The 26,507-nt window shown below is 40.8% G+C and overlaps 1 protein-coding gene across 1 annotated transcript in view; it reads left to right on the plus strand.

Annotated features, from left to right (window-relative positions):
• MOCOS (molybdenum cofactor sulfurase) overlaps positions 1-26,507 on the plus strand; it is a 403,086-nt gene that overhangs the window by 221,714 nt on the left and 154,865 nt on the right. Inside the window, exon 5 of the mRNA XM_073332641.2 lies at positions 13,405-13,481. Within this exon, the coding sequence (XP_073188742.1) occupies positions 13,405-13,481 (77 nt within the window). The remainder of the gene's footprint in view (positions 1-13,404; positions 13,482-26,507) is intronic.

Genomic DNA, 26,507 nt, shown 5'->3' on the forward strand with positions numbered 1-26,507 from the left:
GCAGGTGAGAAAGGCAATCAGCTACCACATTTTTGTTTCCAGGCTTATATTCCAGTTCATAATTGAAAGAGAGTAGTCTTGCAGACCATCTAGCAATACGGTAGCCTGCTCTTCCCAGTCCTTTTGTGGTGAGCAACATTGTCAAAGGGCTGTGGTCTGTGCGCAACTTGAACATGCGGCCCCACATGTAAGTTCTCCATTTTTCATTAGCCCAGACACAAGCAAGTGCTTCTTTTTCGATTGTAGAATATTTCCTCTCAGCATTACTTAGTGTCCTTGAAGCAAATGCAACAGTCCTCTCTGTGTTGTCCTCACACAACTTCATGAGGACAGCCCCAAGTCCATAATCAGAAGCATCAGTGGTTACAATTGTGGGCAATGCAGGACTCAATAGTGCAAGTACTGGACTATGTACAATCAAGTCTTTCACAGTTTCAAAACTAGCTTGTGCATCCATTGTCCACACGAAGGTTGAACTTCTCCGTAGTAATTCCCGTAACGGTTCAATGACGGAAGCATAATTGGGAATGAATTATGGACGAGGAGCATTTGAAATTGCCAGGATATGAGCCGGATCAGGTTTTAGTCCAGCCTGTGAAATTGTATGCCCCAGAAAGGAGAGTTCAGTTTGTTTAAATTTGTATTTGGACCTATTGAGCTTGAGGCCTGCTTTGCTGATGCAGTTTAGTACAGACTGTAGGTTATTGTCATGCTCCTCCAAAGTATTTCCAAACACGATAATATCATCCAGATAGCACTGAACTCCATGTTGATTCTTCAAAATCAATTACATCATTTTTGAAAGGCACTTGGGGCAGATGTGAGACCCTATGGAACACGTTTAAAACGGAATAGTCCCTCTTGTGTAATAAATGCTGTGAGGTCTCTGCTACCTTCATGCAACATAACCTTGTGCTGTGCGCTCTGCAAATCAAAAGTAGAAAACATCTTCGCTCCACGGAGTTCTGCAAATACTTCTTCTTTGTGAGGAAGAGGATGGCTGTCAATCACAATAGCTTTATTTGGCTCCCTTAAGTCCACACAAAGGCGAATGCCTGCACCCTTCTTCTGCATCACTACTATAGGTGAAACCCATTCCGAGGGGTCGATCTCTTCAATAATGTCCTCTTGAACAAGTTTTCTAAGTTTCTCTGAAACAGCTTTGCTGACTGAAAATGGTAAGCGCCATGATTTCTGTCATACAGGCATCACATTATTCTGCATTTTAACTTTATGGAGAAACCCGTAAGCACAGCCGAGTTTTTCCTCAACCTGGTGTTGGGTCCCAGCTGAAACTGGTGTGTGTACCGCAAGAGTGCTTTGCTGAGGAAGATCAATTCATCCATTAACTACCCTGAGATTTAAAGCAGCCAATAAATCTCTGCCAAGGATAGGAGTGCCTTTGTGGACAATGTAGAACTCTGCAGTTACACAGCAATCACCAAAAGTAACTATTGCTGGCAGGCAGCCATGTACTAGAATATGGTTTTTCAGATAGCACACCAGCTGAAGCTTGGGTTCAGTAAGAGGCACATCTTTAAAATAATGCAGATAGGTGGAATCAGTTAATATAGATTCTGCTGAACCAGTGTCCAACATTAGCTGAATAGAGTGTGGTTTGCCTGAGGGTATGGTGGAAAAGTTTACAGGGCACTTTCTCTGTTCTGGACTGTGTGCAGTAGTGATTTTGTCCATGCTCAGCACGGTAACATCTGGTATTGTAACTGCAGGCACCTGTTGATTGAACTGGCTGCTGCAACATACTTTAGCAAAATGTCCAATTTTTTGTAATGTTTGCACTGAGCTACTTTTGCCAGACATCCTGTGTAGCTTGCAAGGTGTTGTGGGGATCCACAGTGAAAGCATGCTTTTGCTGTATTTTGAATTTGCTGATTTGGTGGTTTTTCATTAGTTTTCCTCTTGGAATCATTTGTCTGCAGCGATAGTGAACTTTTCACAGCCTGGACTGTGCCTCCTGTATCCATGCTCATTATTTTGGCTTCATCTGTAGCTGACTCAATCTGAGTAGCAATGGTTATTGCTTTTTCTAGTGCAAGTTGTGGTTCTAGAAGTAAGCATTCTCTTAAACGAAGCTTGGTCATTTTCTCAATGAGCTAGTCTCTAATCATCTCATCTGCCATATTCCCAAAGTCACAAGTTACAATCAGACTCCTCAGGGAAGCAATATACTGCATTATAGTCTCCCCTGTTTTCTGCTCGCGCTGGCGAAATCTGTAGCGATTAGCTACTAGATTCACTTTTGGCACAAAAAAGTTCTTTAATGCAGTGAGTGGAGTCTCATATTTATCATCTGCAAGGGGAAAAGTGTAAAATATACGCTGCCCTTCTGCTCCAAGGCAGTGGATTAGCAGAGAACGCTTTCTTACTTCATAAATCTCTGTAGCACTGATTGCAACCAGATGAGTCTCAAACATACGGTTCCAGGCAGAAAAAGCAATTGGAGGGTCACCTGGGCTTCGCAGAAAGGATGCAGGTGGGTTCAGAGGCAGAAGTTGCCATCCTCATCGCCAGAATGTTGTAACAACCAGGCAAGGTCCTAACAAACTTCAACAGGACTTTATTTTTAAAGTGGAAACCTCTTTACCAAGTTGCTGCTGCACCCTCTGTAGCTTTCTCCCAGCCTCTCAACTCCTCCCCCCTCCTTCCTATTTCCTGTCCTTTCAGACTCTCAACAGCCAGTGGTCCCAGTTCTGATAATTACAAGCAGCATCTGAACACCACAGCAGGCTCCAGCAGAATCCTGAGATTTGGGACTAAGGCTATGTCTCCACTTAAAATGCTACAGCGGCACAGTTGCAACACTTCAGTGTAGATACTGTGACAGGGTTGGGCCAGATGGCTACAGGAGAGTAATAGAAGGCAGATATATTAGCCCCAGGCTAAGTAGATCCCTTTTCCCTGGGTAAGGTAACAGGGAAGGTTCCAGAACAATTAGGAACCTTCTGGAGACAATTAAGACAGGCTGATTAGAACACCTGCAGCCAATCAAGAAGCTGCTAGAATCAATTAAGGAAGGCTAATCAGGGCACCTGGATTTTAAAAAGGAGCTCACTTCAGTTTGTGGTGTGCGTGTGAGGAGGTGGGAGCAAGAGGTACTAGGAGCTGAGAGTGAGAACGCACATGGTTGGAGGACTGAGGTGTACAAGCATTATCAGACACCAGGAGGAAGGCCCTATGGTGAGGATAAAGAAGGTGTTGTGAGGAGGCCATGGAGAAGTAGCCCAGGGAGTTGTAGCTGTCACACAGCTGTTCCAGGAGGCACTCTAGACAGCTGCATTCCACAGGGCCCTGGGCTGGAACCTGGAGTAGAGGGCTGGCCCGGGTTCCCCCCAAATCCTCCCAACTCCTGGTCAGACACAGGAGGAGTCGACCTCGTCTGTGGGTTCAGAAAAACAGCTAACCTGACGGCTGCCGTGAAGCTCCAAGGCGAGCAAATCTGCCAATAAGCGCAAGACCCACCAAGGTAGAGCAGGAACTTTGTCACAATACTTACAACAGTGACAGGAGGGATTCTTCCATCACTGTAGTTAATCCCCTGCCTGAAGGACAGTAGCTGGGTTGATGGAAGACCTAGCTCTGTTTACACTGGAGTTGAGCTCAGTTTAGCTACATCTCTCGGGGTTGTGGATTTTTCATGCTCCTGAGAGATGTAGCTATGCCGATGTAACTTTTCAGTATAGATTAGACCTAAGACTCCAGCCAGAAAGGGCTTGGAGTTGCCTTCGGAAGCAGGAGAAGACCTGAGTTAAGAGCAGAAAGAGTGCAAAAGCTCTCTAGGCAGAGCTGCCTAGGAGTAGGAAGAGAAATGTATGTTTGTTGAACTTAGACTTTGCAACTATGCATTGTGTTTGAGTTATTTTCTGTGAATAAACTCAGACCTCAAGGAGGGATATTTTGACCTCAGAAAACGGTGTGTGGAGTCTGTGTCAGGCGACCGCAAGAGTGGGAAATGGAAGCAGGGGGCTTCAGAGTGGGAGGCAGCCGGCCCACTACAAACTGGACAAGAAGGAGGTTCAGACTGAGGTGCATTGGCGTAACTTTGTGGGAAAGCTTGCAAAGTACCTGGCCACACAACAGGCCAAATTCACCACTGGCATAGGCCAATGCAACTCTGACTTCAACAGCATTGTGCCCAATTGAGCCAGTGGTACATTTGGCCCAAGGTCAAGTTCCACCCACTCTATGTAGTCTCATTCTGTCTGGAATGTCAAATTCATACAACAATGATTAAATAAAAGAAAGTTACCAGAGTCTGCAAACTTCTACATGTAACTAACATTGAAAGTATAAGAGTGAGTTATACTTAAATGGGATAATACTGTTTCAAAATGCACACAGGAAGAGGCCATTGACTTCAAGGACAACTGTTATTGCCAGTGCATATCTCAGGGCAGAAATTGGCCCTTATGTTTTTATTTCTTTTTAAAAAACTAGATTTGAAACAAGATTAGGTAAACTATACTTTTATCTTAAAGAGTAATATAGCATAGCACAAGCGTCTGTTAGCCAGCAAGTCTGATGTCTTTGGGCATTTTTTTAAATGCATTATGTTTCATAAAGAAACATTCCTATGCTGTATGGAATCTTTAAAGGAAACAACATCTGATGAAGTGAGCTGTAGCTCATGAAAGCTTATGCTCAAATAAATTGGTTAGTCTCTAAGGTGCCACAAGTACTCCTTTTCTTTTTGTGAATACAGACTAACACGGCTGCTTCTCTGAAACAAATACAGTCTTACTGGTGCAATTTATGAATCCGGAAGGGAATCTTTTATCAATGACTGTAGTAATATAAAGATTTTTGTAACTTCTGGAACTTCTCACTAGGAAAAAAAACAATTAATTTTTAATCTTCTGTGGCCTTGTAGAGATCACATTGTGGAGAATTTTTTATCCTCTGGATGCAAATGATCTTTTGTTGAATGGCAGTGTAACACTATATGGTTTAAGTGGTGGTAAGAGAAGTTTAAGTCATTTCTTTAAAAAATAATATTGTAGACTACCAGCTGAAAAATTGAAGTCATGCAAGAATTTTAATATTTTATTAAAAATTTGCATCTAGCTGAAACTAATTGAAATGCAGTATGTAATATCTAGTTCTCGGAAACATCACTCTTGTTCACAGATTGAGGGGTCCTGATAATCTATAAAATCAGAATGTGTCATTCAGATTGATTTGAGTAACGAATTCAAAGACTTTTTTTTGCAGAAAGAGGGATGATTTTTACACCTGTAAATGGTGGATAAGGTTAGCAATTAGAAGTTCACCAAAGCAGATCCAATACATGAGGCAGTCGCCCCTGTGGCACAGCAGTATCTGAGAAATAAAAATTGATTGATTCATTCTGTTTTCTACCCCACAAATGGTAGTCATTGAAGCATATTAATCTCATTGCATTAGAAACAGTCATCACTCATGAACATGTAATGTATCTCTAACTGAGGTAAAAATGAGTTGCTGAAATGGTTAGAAAGGTGTCTTGTTTAGAAGTCTGTAATTTATTACAGTCCTGCTATGATTCAAATTCTTGGTTCATTGAAGCACACCATTGTGCAGGCAATTACAGGAAACTCAGATTACTGTATAAGTATAGATTAACCATAGCATGCATATCCTTTACAATGGGCCACCTCTAAATTTGATTTTTATTTGTACAGGTGACATCTACTGTATGGGAATGTGGAAATAACAATGAGGCAAATATACTCAAATGATAATGAAGTTATGTATGTGTAAAAATAATTTTTGAGATCTGTGGATCTGATCCTACTCCCAGTGAAGTCAATGGCAAGCTACCATTGGCCTCAGACAGTGGGGCAGGATCAGAACCAAGGGTTGAAATCCAGGACACGTTAAAATTAATGCAGAGTTTTGCCATTGACTTTAATGAGCCTAGGAGTTCACACATGATTTTCAAAAGTGATTGACATTCCCATGGACCATGGCCACTGTTTTCAGAAGTGACTAATGACAATGAGACTGCAGCTAGGGGTACAGCGCCAAAAGTGCGTGGCATTGGCTCAGGAGGGGCAACTCCAAACTAACTGGAGGCTGCACTAAATCAGCAGCATGTGGTATGGTAAGTCAGTCTCCAGTGGAGAGCCCCAGCTATAATTATAAGGTGGTCCAGAAACCCAGCACAACTGGAGTTTGTAGGCCTGTCTAAAGACAGAATTGGGCCCTATTCATTTAAGTGGTCAGTAGTTATATGTTTAGATTAAAGAGAGAGAGAAAATGTAGCTTATTTTGCCAATGGTGGGTGTTACTGTTGTGAATAAGCAGTGAATCAATTACATTCCATTCCCCTGATAATTTTAGAGATTGCATTTGCCACAAACATTAAAGCTTGTATATGATTGAAAATAGTTTGTTTCTGAGGTCATACTTTCAGCATTTCAAGACCTCAGCTCCACGTTAGTTCCACTACATGGCAGTTTAGAGTAAACAAAAGAGTTGTATTTCTACAAAACATAAAAAATAACATTTATCGAGGTATTTTGTTTCAAATATAGGTAATACAGAACAGATCTAAAAGGTGAAAATAAGCTATGAATGAGCTACTTTTAAATATATATGTCAGTCATTTCCCATATTGTTATGCTTTTTTAATTAGATGAAAATAAATGAATTGAAAAGATGAAAGGAACTTCTGTAATATCTCACTTCAAAGTGCAGTTCTATTCTGAGAAAGGACTATAGGAAAAAAAAAAGCAGCTTATTCAAGATATCTGCTTTCTCTGTATATTCAGATTCACTTTTGCTTGCTTTAGAGACAAGGGACAACTTCTGCTTGTTTGACCTAAATGGAGTTATTTTAGATACATACTTTCATAAATGAGAGCTGAATTTGGTCCATAATTAAATTTCTGCTATTTGCATTCTCTTGCATTGATTCTGCAAAACCATACAGAAAGAGCCGGATTTTTTGACCATGTGCATTATTAATGTAGTGTGAGAGTGCTGGCCAGTTGCTCAGGATTTTCCTTCAAAGGGAAGATAAAAGTATGAAACTGGATGATGAAAACCAAGTACAGTCCAGCAGCTTCTTGAATCTCTGGATTTTTCCAGACTGCCAACCAAGTGAATGCTTGTGCGGATGCTTACATATACATATACGTGTCTTCAATTTCCTTTGGGTTAATGCTTAAACGATTTGTCTTCTAAAATATGTGACAGAAAATTGTGTGTTTAGATCTGTTTCCTGCACCTGTCCCGGGCTCTAGATACATTAACATGACAATTTACTCTAAAGCTGTTTCGATAGAAGAATAAAGTCCTCAGTTAGTCCTAGAAGTCAAAGAAGTAGGTTGCAAAATAGTTAAGATATTATATACAGGGGACAGAGTAATAAAGTAAACTGCTTAAACAACTCATTCATTTGCAAGTCCCCAACCTCTACTATAACTGCTTTCACAGACAGTTCTTTCATGACTTCTAGGACAATAGATGAGGAGGTGTCAATTCCGGGAGAGGCAAAGCTGCTTCTGTAATTAGCCAGCCATTCCCAGTCCCTATTCAAGCCCAAATTAATGGTGTTAAATTTGAAAATGAATTTTAGTTCTACGGAAGCAGCTTTGCCTCTCCTGGAATTGACACCTCCTCATCTATTGTTGGGAGTGGACTACATCCACCCTGACCGAATTGTCCCTGTCAGCACTGGTTCTCCACTTGTGAGGTAACTCCCTTCTCTTCATGTGTCAGTACATTTATGTCTGCATCTGTAACTTTTCACTCTATGTATCTGAAGAAGTGAGGTTTTTACCCACAAAAGCTTATGCTCAAATATATCTGTTAGTCTTTAAGGTGCCACCGGACTCCTTGTTATTTTTAACCAGTTAGTCAGATAACTGGTTAATATAAGGTGATATAGGTTTTCTAAACATCTCATTAAGCTGCTGATCCAGGCTGCAATTATGTGGGCTCAGTTGTAGTAAAGAATAGATAAGGGAGCTAGTCTGTAGTGAGTTGTTGAGATTCTGAAGAGGTGTTCTTTGTAGTCTGAAATGCATCTATGTTGTCTGCTGTGAGAACTCTCTGATACTTCAGGAAATGACTGTTGGATCAGCATTCAAATGAAGATCAGATTAAGCTCATTATTCTAGCAGAACTACGGTTGAATGGGAAACAAGTTATTTGAAGCATCAATTACATCAAACATAAAAGTAGCCATTGAAATAAATGTATTGTGATCCAAGGAGTTTCTTTGCTCTTGTACCTAAAATGCTGTTAAATATTCAGTTAGAACGCTCCCTATGTCCCAAGAGATAGATAACTACCCCTTGTAGCCCTATGCTTTAGCTTAATACTAATTAAAATTGCCAAGGCATTTAAGGCTTCGTTCATTACAAAAACAGAATTATATATGCATTCCACAAATTTCCCAGGGGCACAGGGGTTTGTAAGTAGTGTTCAGTTCAGAAACTGAATAGTGGGGAGATTACATGATTGTCCGAAATAGCATGTATTGGGATTGAGTAAACAATGAAGGTGTGGATGAAAATCACTTGAAGAAAAGGTAAATATACAAATTCTAGGAATAATGGAAGAATTGTTCTGACTTCAGCAAAGGGTATAAAACGATAAACAAAGTAAAGCATAACTAGACTTTGGGTGGGGAGGATATAAACATATAAAATACAAAATGGGCATTTGCAAAGAGTAGGCTATAGCTACAAATGTATCTGGAAGCCTGCCTCTCTTTGGAAATTGAATCTAATATATCATATTTGTAATGGGTCCATCTCAGTAGTGACTAGGTAACCATTTGCAATCAGCTGAAAATGTAATGGTCCTTAAATTTATTCTTCTGGTCAGAGACTGTGCTGGTGGGGGACACAACTATATGGACAGATATTTATAAATTTATAGTTATTTTCTAAAAAGAAAAGGAGTAGTTGTCGCACCTTAGAGACTAACAAATTTATTTGAGCATAAGCTTTCATGAGCTACAGCTCACTTCATCGGATGCAGTGAGCTGTAGCTCACGAAACCTTATGCTCAAATAAATTTGTTAGTCTCCAAGGTGCCACAAGTACTCCTTTTCTTTTTGCGAATACAGACTAACAGGCTGCTACTCTGAAACTAGTTATTTTCTGTGTTTGTTATGGAGGCTACAATAGATGCAAATGGAAATAATAAGTAATAATATAGTTCATGACAATGTAGTTTGTGTATGCTATTTTCTTAATCATACTACCATTATAGTAATTCTTAAAAAAAAAAAAAAAAAAAGATGGCTTGTTTGCTTTAAAAAAGAAGAGATTCCTAAGTTCAGATCCATTGACTGAATGGATCTTTTGCTCTCTAAAATAGTATTGTGGCTTTCACAATCTCATATTGATAAAGAATTTGATATACTGCAATCATCTCCTTGCTTAATTGCTTATTTTCTCATGAATGTAATCCTAATTTTCTTAACCTCTTCTCTTACTGTAGTTCTGATTCCTGAGGCCTTTTATCTTTTCTGTAGCCCTCTTTGTTACCTTTTGAAATATTTCATTATCCTTCCTGTACCAGCATGCTCTGAATTGTGCAGGGCTCCAGGTTATTTTTGCTCACAGATGTTCTGTACAGTGCCAGCATTTCTGCTCTGTTTCTTTATTGACACAGTTCCAGAGGTTTGTTTGCTTTCCTAACTGCGGCTAGCTAATGAGCTGAGTATAGTATATTTCTGTCAAGTCTCTCTCTCAGATCTTTTCTATAACCTGTCATCTGGGACTATGTGGGACCTAACTCAATAAGCCATTTCCCAAACTTATCTACATCTTTAATCCTTTCCTACATTCAGTTTGAAAGCCACTCCTTTTTGCCATTGTCCTTTGTGATGGTTCTTGAGGCACCCAGGACTGAGCCATGTTGTTACATCTGCCTCTAATGAGAGAAGTCTTCCCTGTACTTCCTGGGTGTCAGCTCCCTAACACCACCAGCCTTTCAGCCACTCAAACACTCTCCTCTGTGCTACACCAGACCTGTCTTTGCCTTGCAGATTAACAAAAGGTTACCTTGAGTCCCCTTGAGCATTTTCCGTGTGATATCCAGCCCCTAACACTGGCTACTCACAGAAATCCCTGATCCTTTGCTCCCAAAGGAACAGTGTACCCCAGTTGACCAATTTTCCCTTTTGCCACTGCTAACACACTGCACTTGTGAGCATTTTGTAATAAGTCCAAAGAAAGTTTATTTAAAATAAAATAGAGATTCCACTAGAAACAAGAGCAAGTGATGGAAACATGGTTACAATACAAAAGAAAACCATAAAACGTGAATTAAGGCCTTCACTTATTAATAGTTACCTTTCCTATCTAATAAAGTAGGTTTTCCCCACAAAGTTCAGTCTGTTGCAGAGCTGGCTGGCATCCCAAAAACCAAATACAAATGTTCATGAAACACGCTGTTCAACAAGGAGTCTCCTCAGTGAATGGCTGCAGAGTATCTTTCTCCACCTGTGATATACTTAACCAGTCTTTCATCTTAATTCACAGATAGGGTGATCTGTTATAAAATTCCATTTTACCTCCAAGGGTTTTGATTGCTTGCAGTTGTCTTTGATGGTTTTTCATTGACTGTTGTGGGATGGGGCAAGAGTAGACAACTGAACCTGGCTTTATACCACTGGCTGACCAGGGGGAGGTGACAATTCCCTCCCACTTGAATGGGCCATCACTGAGACATGCGATTCCCTGGAGACTCACTTTTACTCCAAAACCCAAAAGGCATTGTTTTCACTATACATTATCGCTTAAATATTTCCCATGTAAACATCTCACGATGATTATGTGTATTGATGAATTACAAGCTTTCCATATAGACCTCACATACTATCCTTCATGGATACATACCATGAGAGTAGTGTATTAGGTGTAGTGATTTTATCCGGTCTGGGACAGAAGTTGTTTGTAAAGAACAGTGAACACTTTGTGCTTTGGCATCAGTTGGCCTCTGTGTTACACCTTTGGATTCACTCTTGCCCCTCGGAGGCGTTGGTGCATTCTCTTATTTCATATCACCTGCAAATGTGCATAAACTGATCTCTAGTTACTAGTCACTAATGTATAGCATTGGGTTGTGTCTGCTGCTATTGAAATCAAGAGAGGTTTTTCCATTGCCTTCTCTGGAAGCAGGCTTGGGCCCTAATTAGTCTAGCTTTCTAGCCTTAAAATCTATTAATCTATTCTCCCTTGTGGCAGTCCACCACTTATCTATTCCTACTAGATCTGTAATTATTTACCCCATTCTCTGGCCTCTTTTATCCACACAATTATTTTACTCAATTGAGCATTTCACCATCAAGACAGTACTTACTAACTTTAGATTAGTCATTTATGTGAAAGTAAACTTCTTATTCAAGTATTATATGTTCTCCTTCACTCGATTCTCCTATTAGAGTTGTTGATTAAAAGACACAGCCAATTGTTTTACTGCACTCATGGTTCATTCTTAAAAGTGTTCAAGAGACTAAATAACTAAATTTAGCCAAATTTATTGTCTAAAGACAAAGAAGAACAATATGAAAAGGAGGCGTACATATCCTCTTTCTGAGAAGCAAATTTTCACAGTGTATTCACCTTACACATGTCAACTAGCAGTATTTATACAGTAGTATTTGTTTTATAGGTTACAAAACTCTTTACACATCACTAAAATCCAACACACAAGTGTGTACCAGTTCCTTAAGTAGTTGTTCTGTACCTTTGTTATCTTTGTTTGAATACTAACATTCCAGGTACTGTCCATGAAGGTATCTTCCTTTACTTTCTCATGTTGTGTTTTGAATAGTTCATTCAAAGTGTTGCTGAACCCTGAAAGTAGTCCCTAATAGTACTTGGTACAAAGTATTCACAACGCTTGCTTTGACAAGTTTCCTATTTTCTAGTCTGACTTCAGCTTTGTAAAATGTTGTGAGATACTTGACATGGGTGAACAAAATTGTGGGAAGAGCATAATACATGAACATAACTTCCCAACTTCCATATATAAAATGTAATGTAATGTTACAGTAATATCATGCACCTAATACCTATTAATGTGGTGTATAGTACATCTAATGTATATGTATGGGCTAACGGTGTAATGTATATTGTTTGAATTAGTTGATAATTGTGGATTAGTGAAAAAGATAATTGAGAAAAATCCCCTGAATTTTTCAAGAGGTAGCGTGAGAACTATTATGCCATTTTATTAAGGGTGGGGTTTTTTGTTTGTTTGTTTGTTTAAAAAGGACATGTAGTTTGGATCAGATTGATTTTTTTTTTTACCCTTTCTGTGCCTTTTTTACTCTATCTTTAGTTGTGGCAATGACAAATCTTTTTTCCATATTTTGAAAACGATTGTGTCATTTCTAAAAAGCCAAAATCTGTTCTCTAGGGCATTTTTTGTGCATGTGTATGTGTGCTGACACAGCATAATGCTTTGCTATACAGGAATTGCCATACTGGGTCAGACTCATGCTCCATCTAGTCCAGTATTGTGTCAGTGGCCAGTACCAAATGCTTCTGAGAAAGATACAAAAAAACCCCAGATCAGGTTGATGTGGGATAATCTGCACCCATCCTAATCCCTAATAATCAGAGATCGGTTTAAACCCTGAAGCATAAGGTTTTATCTCCCTTCCAATCCTTTTGCCATTAGCATTAATTATTATAATTCTGAATATTCTTTTTATCCATGTAAACATCCAATTACTCTTTGAATCTTGCTAAATTTTGGCTTCAGTTTCATTCTAGGGGAATGAATTCAACTGTCTAATTACATGTTGTTTGAAAAAGTGTTTCCTTTTATCCGTTTTGTATTTGTCACCTTTCAATTTTATTTCATGTCCCCTTGTTCTAGCATTATGAGACTGGGTGAACAGAACGTCCCAGTCTACCTTCTTACCATTTCTAATGAACAGTGGTATTAGAGTGGACTTATTTTCCATTTCCAGGAGCAGTGCAGGGTGGGAATTATGGTACTGTTTTTCCTCCTTGCCTTGGGGAAGGGAAGTAATTTATTACTTGCATTAGTTGGATTGGTATGTGGGGGAGGGGAAGAGGCACAGCTCCAACTTTTCCCCAGCCCTTCCTGACTAGCTAGTTAAGGTGAGGAGTCAGCAGTTGCATAGTGCTCCGTACCCCTATGCCCTCAGACTCAAGGTCATGCAGGAGAGTATTGTTCCCCTGGTGGAGGTGTACAGCCCATGTGGAAATCTAGCCCAAAGAGTATATTCTGACTGCACAGGATAGTACAGGAGTGGGAGATGAATCCCTACGGGAAGAACTCGTTTCTCTGTGAATTAGTTTCACTAGATTTCTAATAAGTGTTATGAAATGTATTTAAAATCATGTATGTAGAGTAGCTACGTGATTGGTTTACTGGGCTCATTTGTTCCCCTCTCCTTTTCTGCAGGTTTGAAGATGGCACTGTTTCGTTCCTTGATATCATTGCACTGAAACATGGATTTGATGCTTTGGAAAGACTTACAGGTCAGCCGCACATATAACTCTAACACCAAAGAAGGAAGTTCCATATTAATACACAGGGCTTGATTCTGATCTTGTTGACACCACTAACTTAATTCACTTGGATAGAGTTATGACTATTGTTTACTCATTTGAGATTGGAATCGTGCGTGTCAGTGGTGTATTCAATTTTAAAATATCAGATTTTTCCAAGCCATGTTGTCACTATCTATAATAAAAACAAAACATCAATGGGGTTCTTCTACATAAACGTGTAAAGTTTTGAGCAGGTGACACGTTTGTAACCTGAATCACATTCACAGATATACGGAAGGATTGAGTAGAAAAATATTTGCATTAATTAGCTGGGCTTCATTCAGCTGTAGTTGGCAGCAGTAATTTTTCCTACTGCATATTCGAACTTGATGATGTGGCTTGGTGCTGAAGAGCTATTTTATGATAGGGAAACCAGTGAAAACAATTTAGTGAATTTCCAAAAGCTTCTTGTTAAATAAGAAATAGTGTTCCATTGTCTGTTTGGCTACCTTCAGGCAGTAAACTTTCTAGGCAATTTTACTTTTTACAACAGTATATATTGCATTATCATGATGTCTTTTAATGGAAACCATTCTGAAATAGATTGCATTTTACATTCCTTATTCAGCCTTTTTTTTCTGGGCAGCTACATCTCAGGAAAAAAAATACATGACTGTGAAGCCACTGTAGAAATAATTTAAGGATTTGAGTATGAGTAATCACTTTTTAGATCATTCATAGAAGAATCTGAAAGATATTGATGAATTCAGTTCTGTAGAAGGCTTCCTATCCTCGGCTGACATGATTTAAAATTAATCCTATGAATGAATTTCTGTGTTGTCTCATTTTTATTTTTTTCATAAATATTTATATTCTATAATTCAAATGTGACTCTCTGCATAATTAGATGGCATTGTTATAACAATCAGATATAGTAGTATAGTATAACAATCTGATATAGTAGCCCACCTAAGTAGTGACATGCATCCATTGGGGAAAAAATAGTAATCCCCTCCCTCAAAAAAAAATCTTCCTATTCATTGAGATGCAGACCACGTTCCATGAAATTTGCAGTCCCCTTTCACATTTGGGTAAGTGATTTCCTTTCTGCTGTGTTGTCTCCTACATCAGTGGTTCTCAAAGCCGGTCCGCTACTTATTCAGGGAGAGCCCCTGGTGCACCGGACCAGTTTGTTTACCTGCCGCGTCCGCAGGTTCAGCCGATCGCGGCTCCCACTGGCTGCGGTTTGCTGCTCCAGGCCAATGGGGGCTGCGGGAAGGGTGTCCAGCACGTCCCTGGGCCCACGCCGCTTCCCGCAGCCCCCATTGGCCTGGAGCGGCGAACCGCGGCCACTGGGAGCCGTGATTGGCCGAACCTGCGGACGCGGCAGGTAAACAAACCGGTCCGGCGTGCCAAGGGCTTTCCCTGAACAAGCAGCGGACCGGCTTTGAGAACCACTGTCCTACATGGTAGTAGGACACAGTTACATAAAATGAAAAGTATTTTCAGCTTTTGTTCGTAATTGGCACTGAAAAATTACTGAGGTTTATTAAACGTTATCCATATATTTACCCATATTTATTACTATTACCCCATATCCCATTGGGTGGATCACATAAAAAGATGAATATGGGTGAGTGCTACTCATTGGTTTATGGAATAAAAGTTCTCCAGAAACTTGTCTAAATCTCTGCAGAAGGTCCACTGGAGAGGAGGTTACAATGGCCACATTGCAATAGCCTCCTTTGTGCAGGAGATTTGGGAGTTTTAAGGAAACAAAACAGCCCCCAAAGTAGGGTTGCCAATTTTGGTTGGTAATCCTGGAGGTTTCATCACATAACATAATCTTCAACTGAAGTTTAATCTTTAATTCCTGGACACTCCTGGACAATCCTGGAGGGCTGCCAACCATACCCCAAAAGAGGCATGAACAAGGCTGCCAGGAGATGTCCTCACTCAGAACCTTCTCTGTATGAGCTCCTGCGAAGCCCTTGGCAGGAATCAAAGCTGCATTCCCTAGTGGAAACCTTTGGAATGAAGGGTATTAGAACCAACAGTTCCATGTTAAAGTGAGTCTCCCAGAGTCACAAAGGGTCTTCTTGACTCCAGGATGTGTAACACATTATTCCTTGCGTCAGCTGGTGCTTATCTGGCCCAGTGTCACAAATCCACGAGATGACCATTAATGCCAGATTTTGCATTTAAATCAGAGATTTTTCTGAAAGATACATAAAATTACATGAAGCCAGAGAGTTCCCTATTGACAACATATAGGATGAGGCTTAACTGCATTGTTTACTTGCACGCAGATAGAATATATTGTGCTTATGAAATGTGTTCTTGGCATATCAGTTTCAGGCGCAAATGTAGGTATAGGTGATGTGTCAGGCCTACATCTCTCAACTTTCTTCAGCTCACTCTTCAATTTGTTATTTTCAAGCACAGATGCATCAAACACATACCTGACATAACAGTGGCCCCAATCCAGAGAGGCACTAAGCATCTGTGGGGCTTTTGTAATACCTGCTGGCTGTCATAGTGATTTCAGATGTTCAGTGCCTGAGGATTTGGCCCAGTGTTTGAAAAGTGGCTGTGTTCCTTTCTGATGTCCCAAGGATTTTGTGAGGAGTCTTCTGTGACCCGGAGTGCCTGGGGCTGCCCTCACTAGAAGTGCCAAGGTCAGGGCAGGCTGCAAAAGGGAGAAAAGATACTTCCAAGCCTGGGGGTAACACTGAAGTTAAACTCCCCAACCAGTCACAAACTGTGCTTCTGATCCCTCACACTGGTTATCAAAAAGCAAAAAAAGAAATCACACAGGCACCTTTATTGCATTCCAGTTCTTTGGCTCCCAGTTAGCACATAAGTCCAGTACAGTGAGAAGTTTTATTTAAAAAACTCTGCTCACATATACAAAATGTTCTTCTGACCCCAAAGGGTCAGCCACATTACCAGGTCAATATAGGTTTGGATCTTACCCGAAATACCATGCTGCCAGCCAATCCTTTAGTGTCTAAAACTAAACGTTTATTATAAAGAAAAAAGAAAGACCAAGAAGAGAGATGTTAATTGGTAAAACAGTCACATACATACAAAGACTTCAGCATCCATGTATCAGGTTCCTAGCAGTATTGGTAAGTTTGCTGGCTTGAAAGTCCCTCTGGAACACATCCACAGCTTGGATGGGTCATTCAGTCCTTTGTTCAGAGGTTCATTTGTAGAAATGTTACTACAGAGGTAAGAATCAGGAATGAAGACAAGAAGCAGGACTGAAGACAATTTTGGAGAAGATGCAACTGCCTTTTATAGTCTTTTCCCACACAGCCTGTGCTACCTTTGTCCCAAATACAAACTGCCCAGCACATGGCTTGGAAGCCTTAGAGTTCTGTCCATAGGCATGCCCCTGCATCCCTTGCTGAGTCATAAGGTGTATTCCTTGTCTTCTCTCAATGGGCCAGTTGTATAGCTGATGGTCCTTAATGATCCATCAAGCAGGCTAGGCAGTGCTGATACCAAACTTTCTGGGGATGTCACCCAGAAGCATAGTACAAATTTTGTAATACAGGGCTGGAGCACCCACGGGGAAAAATTAGTGGGTGCTCCACACCCACTGGCAGCCAAGCTCCCCCCTCCTCGCCTCCTTCTCCCCCCACCGCCTCTCCTGAGTGTGCCGCATTCCATTCAGAGTCGCAACTTCTATAGCTCCTCAAGGGCCTGCTCCTCTTGAAATCAATAGCGGAGCTTTCATTGATGTTAATGAGAGCAGGATTGAGACCCAAATGAATAAGGAGATTTTGGACGCTCTCCGTATACAGACTACAGTTCAGAAATGGAGCCTTTGGTATATTGTTGATCTATCCATAGAATAAACTGCTTTAATAGTATGTATATTCACTAGACAAACATGTTCTGTGGTAAAGGAGCAGTTCTGTGGAATTCAGGAGCAAACTTCTTTGGTTGACAGTGCACAAACATTACCAGGGACCTGACAGGAAAGGAGGCAAAACATCATCCCTCCCAATGCATTTCTTTTTTCATCTTCGCTTCCTTCTGGCACCTATTTCAGCTGAAGAATCTATCAATCTAATGAGGGTACTAGGCTGAGGAAAAAACTGTTCCCCTCCAGTCCTGGTCCTGGATAAGATGCATGATAATAATGTGATGACAGGATAAATATAGGCATGAATGAACAGTTTGAGGCCTTTTGTTCCCGCTTTTGATTTGCTTCCTGGTCTGTATGAGTGATGAAAATCTAAGACCATACACACACAAAAAAAGACTGTGTGTGTGTGTAGATTTGTCTAAATTCTCTGCAGTGTCTTTTGTCTTCTGATTTTGGACTAATTCATTTGTCTCTGGTGGACTTTATTTTTTTATTTTATTTTATTTTTTTTGAGGAAGCATTTTCTTTGTCTGGCTTGTATGTCAGTTCTTGTCATGAATTTTCTGTAGAATACAAACTAAGGCTTCAAGGCAAGAATAAATTCCTTCACAAGGACAGGCTTGAAATGATAGCTTTCTGTGTGAAAAGATCTGTCTCTGGTATTTTGGATACATCAAATTTTATTTTCCCTATCATTCATCGGTAGCCATGTTTAACTGCAAATCAGATGTATTTATACTACTCTGGGGTGAGTGTGGTGAATTATTGTATTTGCTCAAACCCCCTTTGACCATGTTCTTGGCCAATATGGGTGAATAAACGGTCTTCTAATGAGCTTATGGTGTTCATTATCACCTTCAGAAGAATTATACATTGCTTACTCTCAAGAGTCTAAAAATGGTTCGATAAGTTTGCCATAATTTTTATATATAACAATGTCTATATATTGAAATAACTTCATAGAATAATTTAAATTCTTTCTTGCAATACACTGTAGATGGTGTGATTTAAAATTAAATATTAGGATGAACTTTAATTTTTTTCACTAATATCTCTTGCTATAGGGCTGACCTTTTTTATTTTTACCCTTTTTTGAAATTGGAAATTTTAGTGATTTTTTTAAGGTGAAACTGAGGAAGTGTTTTGTTTTATATTAAATATTCTTTAAAAATTGGAAAACTATGAATTAGGGGAGGGGGGAATTGTCTGTTTGGATGTTTCAGTTTTGGTTTTCCACCTCCCCCTTCCCCACTCCTTACTTTTCAGTGGCAACTTGGAAAAGGGAGGAAAATAAAAATAAAGGGGGAGAGAGTGGAGGAGGAGAGGAAAAATTTCAAAAATAAAATTTAAGAAACCTAAACAGTGTGATAAAAATGTTCACATAAAATTTTAAAATAAACTAAAAATTATTGCTTTTTGAAACCTGTGTGGAACAAAAGTGACTTAACAATTTCCCCCAGTTTCTTGACCAGCCGTACCTAATTATGTTCCATCACAAGATTAAGCAGTAATTCTTCTGTGTGACAAATCTAGCTCAGGTTCTTCTGTGGCCCCCATAACAGTAGTATCTGAGTGCCTCCCAATTTTAATGTCTTTGTCTTGACCACATCGAGGGAAATACAGCTGCACTAGGAGAAGGGGATAAAATGGGACCCAGACGGGGCCACCCCCATCCCTTGTACCCTCCTGGGCAGGGGTGACCCTACTCCCTGACTTTGGGAAACTAAGATCCAGGTGGTATCCTTGGGGGAAAACTGCAGAGAGCAGCCATTCAGAGCTCCAGCCAGTAGGACCAGGAGCAGCCAAAGCTGGGATCTGAATATTTCAGGCAAACCTGTTGAAATTCTGCAACTTACTCTGCCCTGTGCTGATAGGCTGTTTGCTCCAATCCTCCTCCTTCATCTCAGTTTCATCTGCCCCTCCTTCAATTTCCTCCCCTGCTGTGTTCCCCTCACCCCCTTTCCCCTCCTCCTTCTTCCCATTTAGGGGATTCCCTCCAGACTAAACCCATTAAAAAAAGAAATTGTGGTACTGACATGACGTTTTCCGCCATCACATTGTTTACTCTGCTTGTGTGTTCTACCCTTTTCCCTGCCCTCTGTAAGCTCTATGGGGCAGGAACTGTCTACTACTCTTTGTTTACATAATGTCTATCACAATGGGATCCATGCTTGATGGGTCCTGAGGTGCTATCATAATAAACATGATTAATAATAATGTCCCCATTTTACCGATTGGGAACTGAGGCACAGAGAGACTAAGTGACTTGTTCAAGGTCCCACAAGTCTGTGGCGAAGGAGGAAGTTGAATGCAAGCTAGCACCTTAACCAGTGCGTACACTGTTTTCTCCAAACTTTGCCTACAATTCATGTGATCCTGTAGTAGCATTTGTGGTCTCAGATTACTCTAATTTTGATCATCAGCTGGCAAGAGCAAACTGGACAAATGCACAGTTTTGCCAAAAACATGGAGTGCAACCCTTAGTGGGGTGTGAAGGAATGTGGCGGGGAGGGAGGGCGAGCAACAACACCAGCCCTGCGCAGGAGGGAGGGCTCAGGAGAGTGGCTCAGGCTGGGCCAGCTCGACATGGGCAGGTGGCAGGGGGTCTTGGGCTGGCGCCGCGTGCAAGGGGTAGAGGGAAGCTTCAGACCAGTCCTGGGTGTGTGGCAGGGGGCCTCATGCCAGTCCCATGGGTGGGCAGGTGGAAGGGGGGCTCAAGCCAGCCCCATGCAGGTTGGCGGCGGGGTGGTGGCTTGTGCCAACCTCACGCGCGGGGGAGAAAGGAGGGCCTTGGGCCAGCCCTGAGGGCAGGAAGCAGGGAAGGTGGGAGGATGGGGGGGAGCTCGCGCAGGGCCTCAGGCCACTCCATGCAGTGTCCCGTTTTCCCTTTGTGAAAATATGGTCACCCTAACACTGCTATATATACCTGTGCTAACAGGGTGTGCAGCATAGGTACTCTACAACCGCCCTAAGTGTAGACATAGCCTAAGCAACAGAATATTTTTCATTAAGGGCTTGATCCTGCAGAGACCAGATCAAGTATTTATAACCATGCACAGCCCTGAAAGGTGATTGGAGGATGTGGTGATATGTAGAGCATGACCCGTAGTATGGAGCAGCCGTGCATTATTCAGTGCAAAAATGTCTTCTGCATGCCTGCTTACAGTAATTAGTGTTAGGGTGAACTTTCTGAGCCTTGACTCTGCCCATTCCTAATCCCTAACATGCCCCTTTTGGCCCCTACTGAGATGAGGTTGCAAAGGATAGAGGTGTGTACAATACAGAACAATCTGTATGCTTTTGCAGAACTGCTGTGCACTGGGTCACCTGTGGGCAAATCTTTGGCACATTGCTTTCTATATACTGTACTTTGTATATACTTGTGCCTGCACAATCAATGCAAAATAGGTCATCAGTATTTGCACTTATACAACGTGAGCTAGCTGAGAAACACTTCCTAATTAAAAAAACAGTTGCAGATTTGTGTTAAACCACTTGGTGCACATTTTGCACACTTGAATTGTCCTAAAATTTTCTGTGGTGAGATGTACAGTGAGACGTGTATTGCTTATAAATTGTCTGTTTTCCGTTGACCCCAGAGTATTTGGGGAGGAGAGGTAGATATGCTGGAGGGTAGGGATTGGATACAGAGGGACCTAGACAAATTTGAGGGTTGGGCCAAAAGAAATATTATGAGGTTCAACAAGGACAAGTGCAGAATCCTGCACTTAGGACGGAAGAATCCCATGCACCGCTACAGACTAGGGACCGAATGGCTAGGCAGCAGTTCTGCAGAAAAGGACCTAGGGGTTACAGTGGACGAGAAGCTGGATATGAGTCAACAGTGTGCCGTTGTTGCCAAGAAGGCCAATGGCATTGTGGGATGTATAAGTAGGGGCACTGCCAGCAGATCGAGGGACATGATCGTTCCACTCTATTAGACATTGGCGAGGCCTCATCTGGAGTACTGTGTCCAGTTTTGGGCCCCACACTACAAGAAGGATGTGGAAAAATTGGAAAGCGTCCAGCGGAGGGCGACAAAAATGATTAGGGGACTGGAACACATGACTTATGAGGAGAGGCTGAGGGAACTGGGATTGTTTAGTCTGCGGAAGAGAAGAATGAGGGTGGATTTGATAGCTGCTTTCAACTACCTGAAAGGGGGTTCCAAAGAGGATGGATCTAGACTGTTCTCAGTGGTAGCAGATGACAGAACAAGGAGTAATGGTCTCAAGTTGCAGCTGGGGAGGTTTAGGTTGGATATTAGGAAAAACTTTTTCACTAGGAGGGTGTTGAAACACTGGAATGCGTTACCTAGGGAAGTGGTGGAATCCCCTTCCTTAGAAGTTTTTAAGGTCAGGCTTGACAAAGCCCTGGCTGGGATGATTTAGTTGGGGATTGGTCCTGCTTTGAGCAGGGGATTGGACTAGATGACCTCCTGAGGTCCCTTCCAACCCTGATATTCTATGATTTGCTTTGTATTCATCTTACACAAAAACAGATTCTCATTCTGGGCTTCAAATGGATTGGGATAGAAACAAAGTGGTGTTGTTGTTAATTTTTCCCTTTTGTGCAAATATTAATAAAAGCACCTCTGGTTCATGTCGTATGGATTGGATTTGAATTGTAACAGTGTGATTCTTTACGTTTATGAAGGAAACAACCAATGGAATGTAAATCCGGCAGTAGAATTGATAATAAGAATATGTTTTAAAACAAAAAACTGTTTGAATCTGATCTGTCTGATCTCAACTTTCAGATAACATTTAGCAAGAAGGAGTATTTCCTGTTAAAATTGCAGCATAGTGTGTGGGGGCGTGTTTACTTAATTCTTTTTCAGAGATTTTTTTTTTTATCATTTTAACACATGCTTGGTATTAGCTAGTAAATATTTTTTTCCTACATTTTATCCATTTAGAAAAAAAAGCAATGTAAATAATTTTCAATAATTTAAAAATTCATTATTTGGTCATTATGATTAGGATACATTCTTTCTGTTCTTCCCCGGAAAGTAGATACAGAAATTACAAATGTATTAATGTGGGAAAAATCAGTATATATAATTGTTTTGTTTTCTGGTTTTTTGTTGTTCTGTTTAATTATGTTATACCTCAAGTAAATAAAAAAAATGAATGAAAAGGTCAGCATCTTTCTGATTAATCTTACTAACAAATAATTTTAGGTAGAAGTTTGAAATTCCATTTAAAGTTACAGCAGCAATAAGAGAAAAGACAGTGAGCTGTCTCTCTACCCTCTACCCCTTGCACGCGGGGCCAGCCCAAGACCCCCTGCCACCTGCCCATGTCGAGCTGGCCCAGCCTGATACAGTCTTCTCTCATATACATTTTACACTTGGCTAATAATTGAGCCTAGAGTGACCTGTAAGGAACATCTTATCTGTATATATTGTATTACACACACAAAAAAAACCCTACTACATTTAAAGAACACTATTAAGATTGCAAGGTCAAACCCACAAAAGTTAGGAAATGCCAGAATTAAGGCTGCTTCTGTAACTTTAATTTCTTTACCTTGTGCGTATGTATTGTGACACGGTGTTTAGTTGCAGGATCACACACTATTTTTTCCCCACAGCATTCCTACCTTATTCAATGCACAGAATGAATGGTGCTCACTTAATGAGGAGCTACTTAATATATTGTTTTATCATTGTTCAGTGCCTGGCCCTAGGCCAATTTACTTCACACTGTTGAAACCTGCTATAAAGACAGACCCTGAGGAAATTAATAATTCTTTTCTATAATACTCATCACGATAATATCGGAGTACTTCACAAACAGTAATATATTTATCTTCACAAAATCCCTGTAAGGGGTAGGGGTGATACTATCCCCATTTTACAGATGGGAAGCTGAGGCACAAGGAAGTTAAGGTCAATAGTATCCACTAAATTCAAGTGCACAGTTTGAGGTGCCTAGGATCTGGTTTTTCAGTGTACGTAGTGTTATGTGACACTTAATGTATACAAGCTCAGCTCCCATTGGCTCCAGCTGCAGCTGAGAGATGAGCAAATAATGGATGTTTTTGTTTGCTGGCACTTCCAGAGAAAAAAGAAAGTTCAACCAGAAACAAAATTTTTCAATTTTTTGGGCAAATTGAAAAGTCATCTAAATTTTAAGTTGAAATTGAGTGTTTTTGTATGGACAAAGTCAAACTATCCTCTCAATTTCAAGTATTTTGACAAAAGCAAAGGAAGGATAGATTCGCAAAATAGCTGGCAGGAGCAGGTGGACAGCCTCTCTTTTAACCTTTAGCTCATGGTTAAGGAACTTACCCAGGATGCGGGAGTGGGAGATGCTGGTACAGTTCCCCGACACCTAATGAGGAGGAGAGATTTGAATACAGATGCATAATCTTTCTGCATATGAGTTAGTTAGATTAAATCTGTCTTGTCTGCATGTTGATAGTTCTGTTCCCTCAAGGAAGTTGTTGACTGTCTTTGACTTGAGATGTTCGTCAGATGGTAACTCCACTCTAGGCAGAATTAAGTCTCTGGGTCTGATTCTCCACTCTTTATGCCATTTTATGCCCTTGTAGCCCCAATGATTTCAATGGGGTTACAATAGAGTAGAACTGGAGAAATGGGGCAGGAGAATCCGTTATGAAGTTCAGTGATTAATTGCTAGTGGATGGTACTTCATTCAGAAGAATCAGTGATGGTTTTAACCAAATAAATACACTTTTTTGGGGTGTACTAAGTCACTGAGCATAAGAATCTTTTTTGAATACAGTTGTGTATGATTCTGTTTCTTTTGGATTAGACTGTGCAGTCTGTATTCACACTAGTGTGCACTTTCTCACATGAGTGGAGAAGGGTTGCACAATCTAGTTCTTTTGGTTAATAATTCTGTATAGCCTGCTTCACACAGATTAATTAAGCTCTGTGAACTTTTTGTCTTGTCTACCTCAGAGGGATGCTGTGATGCTAAACTTATTACAAGATCTCATTGGGGATTCCTTATTCATGTTTGTGAGCACTTATTTGAGCCATCCCAATGAAGACACTGGGACTATGAGAGAAGTATGGACTAGTGCTAGCCTGAGACTCAGATCTGCTTCTCATGCACTTCCTGTGTGACTTTGGGCATTTCACTTAGTCTCTGTGTGTCTTAGTTCCCCATCTGTAAAATGGAGATAATAGCAGTTGGCTATCTCACAGAGGTGTTGTGAGGATAAATACATTAAAGATTTCTAGGTGCTCAGATACTAAGGTGGTTGGGGCCATCTAAGTACCTAAGACAGATTTATCAAAAGGGTAAAATGCTCGTCTATGTGAATACGGGTTCCACAACTGGACCCTAGTATTTGTGATGCACTTGGAGATCTACGAATGGGATGGAACGAGTTAAAGAAGCTACTTTTATTGTTCTTGCGCAGTCCCTTCTACAGATCTTTGGGGTGAATTGTTTAAAGAAAAATAACGTAATTTGACAAATTTTGTACTCATGCGACCTGACAGTCCCTTATTAGATGTGGGATCTCATCAGCAGTTCCTTTTGAAATGGCAAGATAAATGCAAAAATAGCATAAAGAGGGAAACAATTAATACAAATCTCTTCTATACGTGGAAAAGTATTACAGAATCACCAGCTCAAAATGGATTTGAATTTAAATAGATTCAGAATAGGACTTTGTCACTTACTAATTCAGATGTAAAAGGCTTACAGTTAGATCTCAGTAAAAGCATTGAACAGTTACCAGGAGGCAAGTTCCATCGCAAATATGGGATATAGGGATAGAGAAGAAAATAAGCATCCATTGTAATAATAATATCATGGTGACTGGGGGGATGATTTTCAAAGGCACAAATGATCCCAACCTCCTGCAGCCTCGGAATTGGAGAGCCTTTATCTGGGCCAGCAAGGGGGAATAAAACCCTGTGGCTCCATTCAAGATTGTGCCCCTTCCCTTTTTCCTTCCTTCCTTGTGTGCCCTCAGCCTCCTTGTGGGCTTCAGGAGGGAGGGAAGATTGGCTGGACAGAAAGGTACAGTATAAGCCTACTGGCTGCTGCTCACCAAAGGTGAGGGTTTATAAGCCCTCCCCCCTGCCTCGGGTGCCATTCTGTGCTGAGAAGAAAAGCTTTTCCCCTCCTCCCTCTCCCCATAGAATTAGAGTAGAAGTGGGCCTTTTGAGCCTTGCTGTGGGCATCATGCTAGTCGCCTTTTGGGGGTTGGGAAGGAATTTTTCCCTCACTGCCATTTTGGTCTGGCCAGGGCAAGTTTTTTTCACCCTCCTCTCAGCAGCCTAGTGACCCAGTGGATAGATTTGTTTTGTTGCAACTTGGAAGGTGCTCAGTGCAGGTACTCATTCCATAGGGGTCCTGTTCCCCCATAAACAAGAACAGGGAGTGGATTAGGAGAAGGCATCTCCTACAGAAGGTGTGGAATTGGGCTGGGCCTTCTAATGTTTGGTACAAAGAGGAGACAACCACTTCTTCCCTACCACCTTAACCCTCATACGAGGGGAGGGTGTTAAGGTCCAGCAACAACGCTGGGACAAGGTTAATGGTGTGGAGGAGAGGAGGGGAGGCAGGGCTGATGGCAGTCTTTACCACCATGTGGTAAAGATTACATAAGGAAGGGAGATATGAACTTGACAAGTTATTGATGGATAGTTCCCAAGTGCATTATATAATAAATTTGTAGCCTACCACATTCTCAGTGTCTTGTCCATCTTTCTGCAATGTCTAGGACAAGGAGAGTTAGACACCTAACCGACATGTGTGCCCTTGAATGTTTCACCATGAAGTTTTAAGGATAGTGATGACTTGTATGGTTGCTGTACCCTAAAGATCTGGAACAATCTGCATGACAGAGTTCACAAGACTTGTGCTCTTGTTGCTGGCAAAAAACAAACCAAGAGTAAAATGAGTTGGATGTAGTTTATCCATAAAAATCCATTCACTTGTGCTAATTTGTTGAAAGAACATTAAGGTTGCAACATCAAATATTCAAAAATTAGGAAATGCCAAAATTAAGGATGCCCATGCAAACTTAATTCAGGCCCCTTGTTCATATGCCCTATGGCGGGTTGATTTTCAAAGGCAGAGGTGGCAGCTAGGGACCTAACTGCCAGCTAGGCACCTAACTCCCATATGTGCCTTTGAAAATCT

Source organism: Lepidochelys kempii, chromosome 2 (assembly GCF_965140285.1).
Source record: "Lepidochelys kempii isolate rLepKem1 chromosome 2, rLepKem1.hap1, whole genome shotgun sequence".
Classification (NCBI taxonomy): Eukaryota; Metazoa; Chordata; order Testudines; family Cheloniidae; genus Lepidochelys; species Lepidochelys kempii.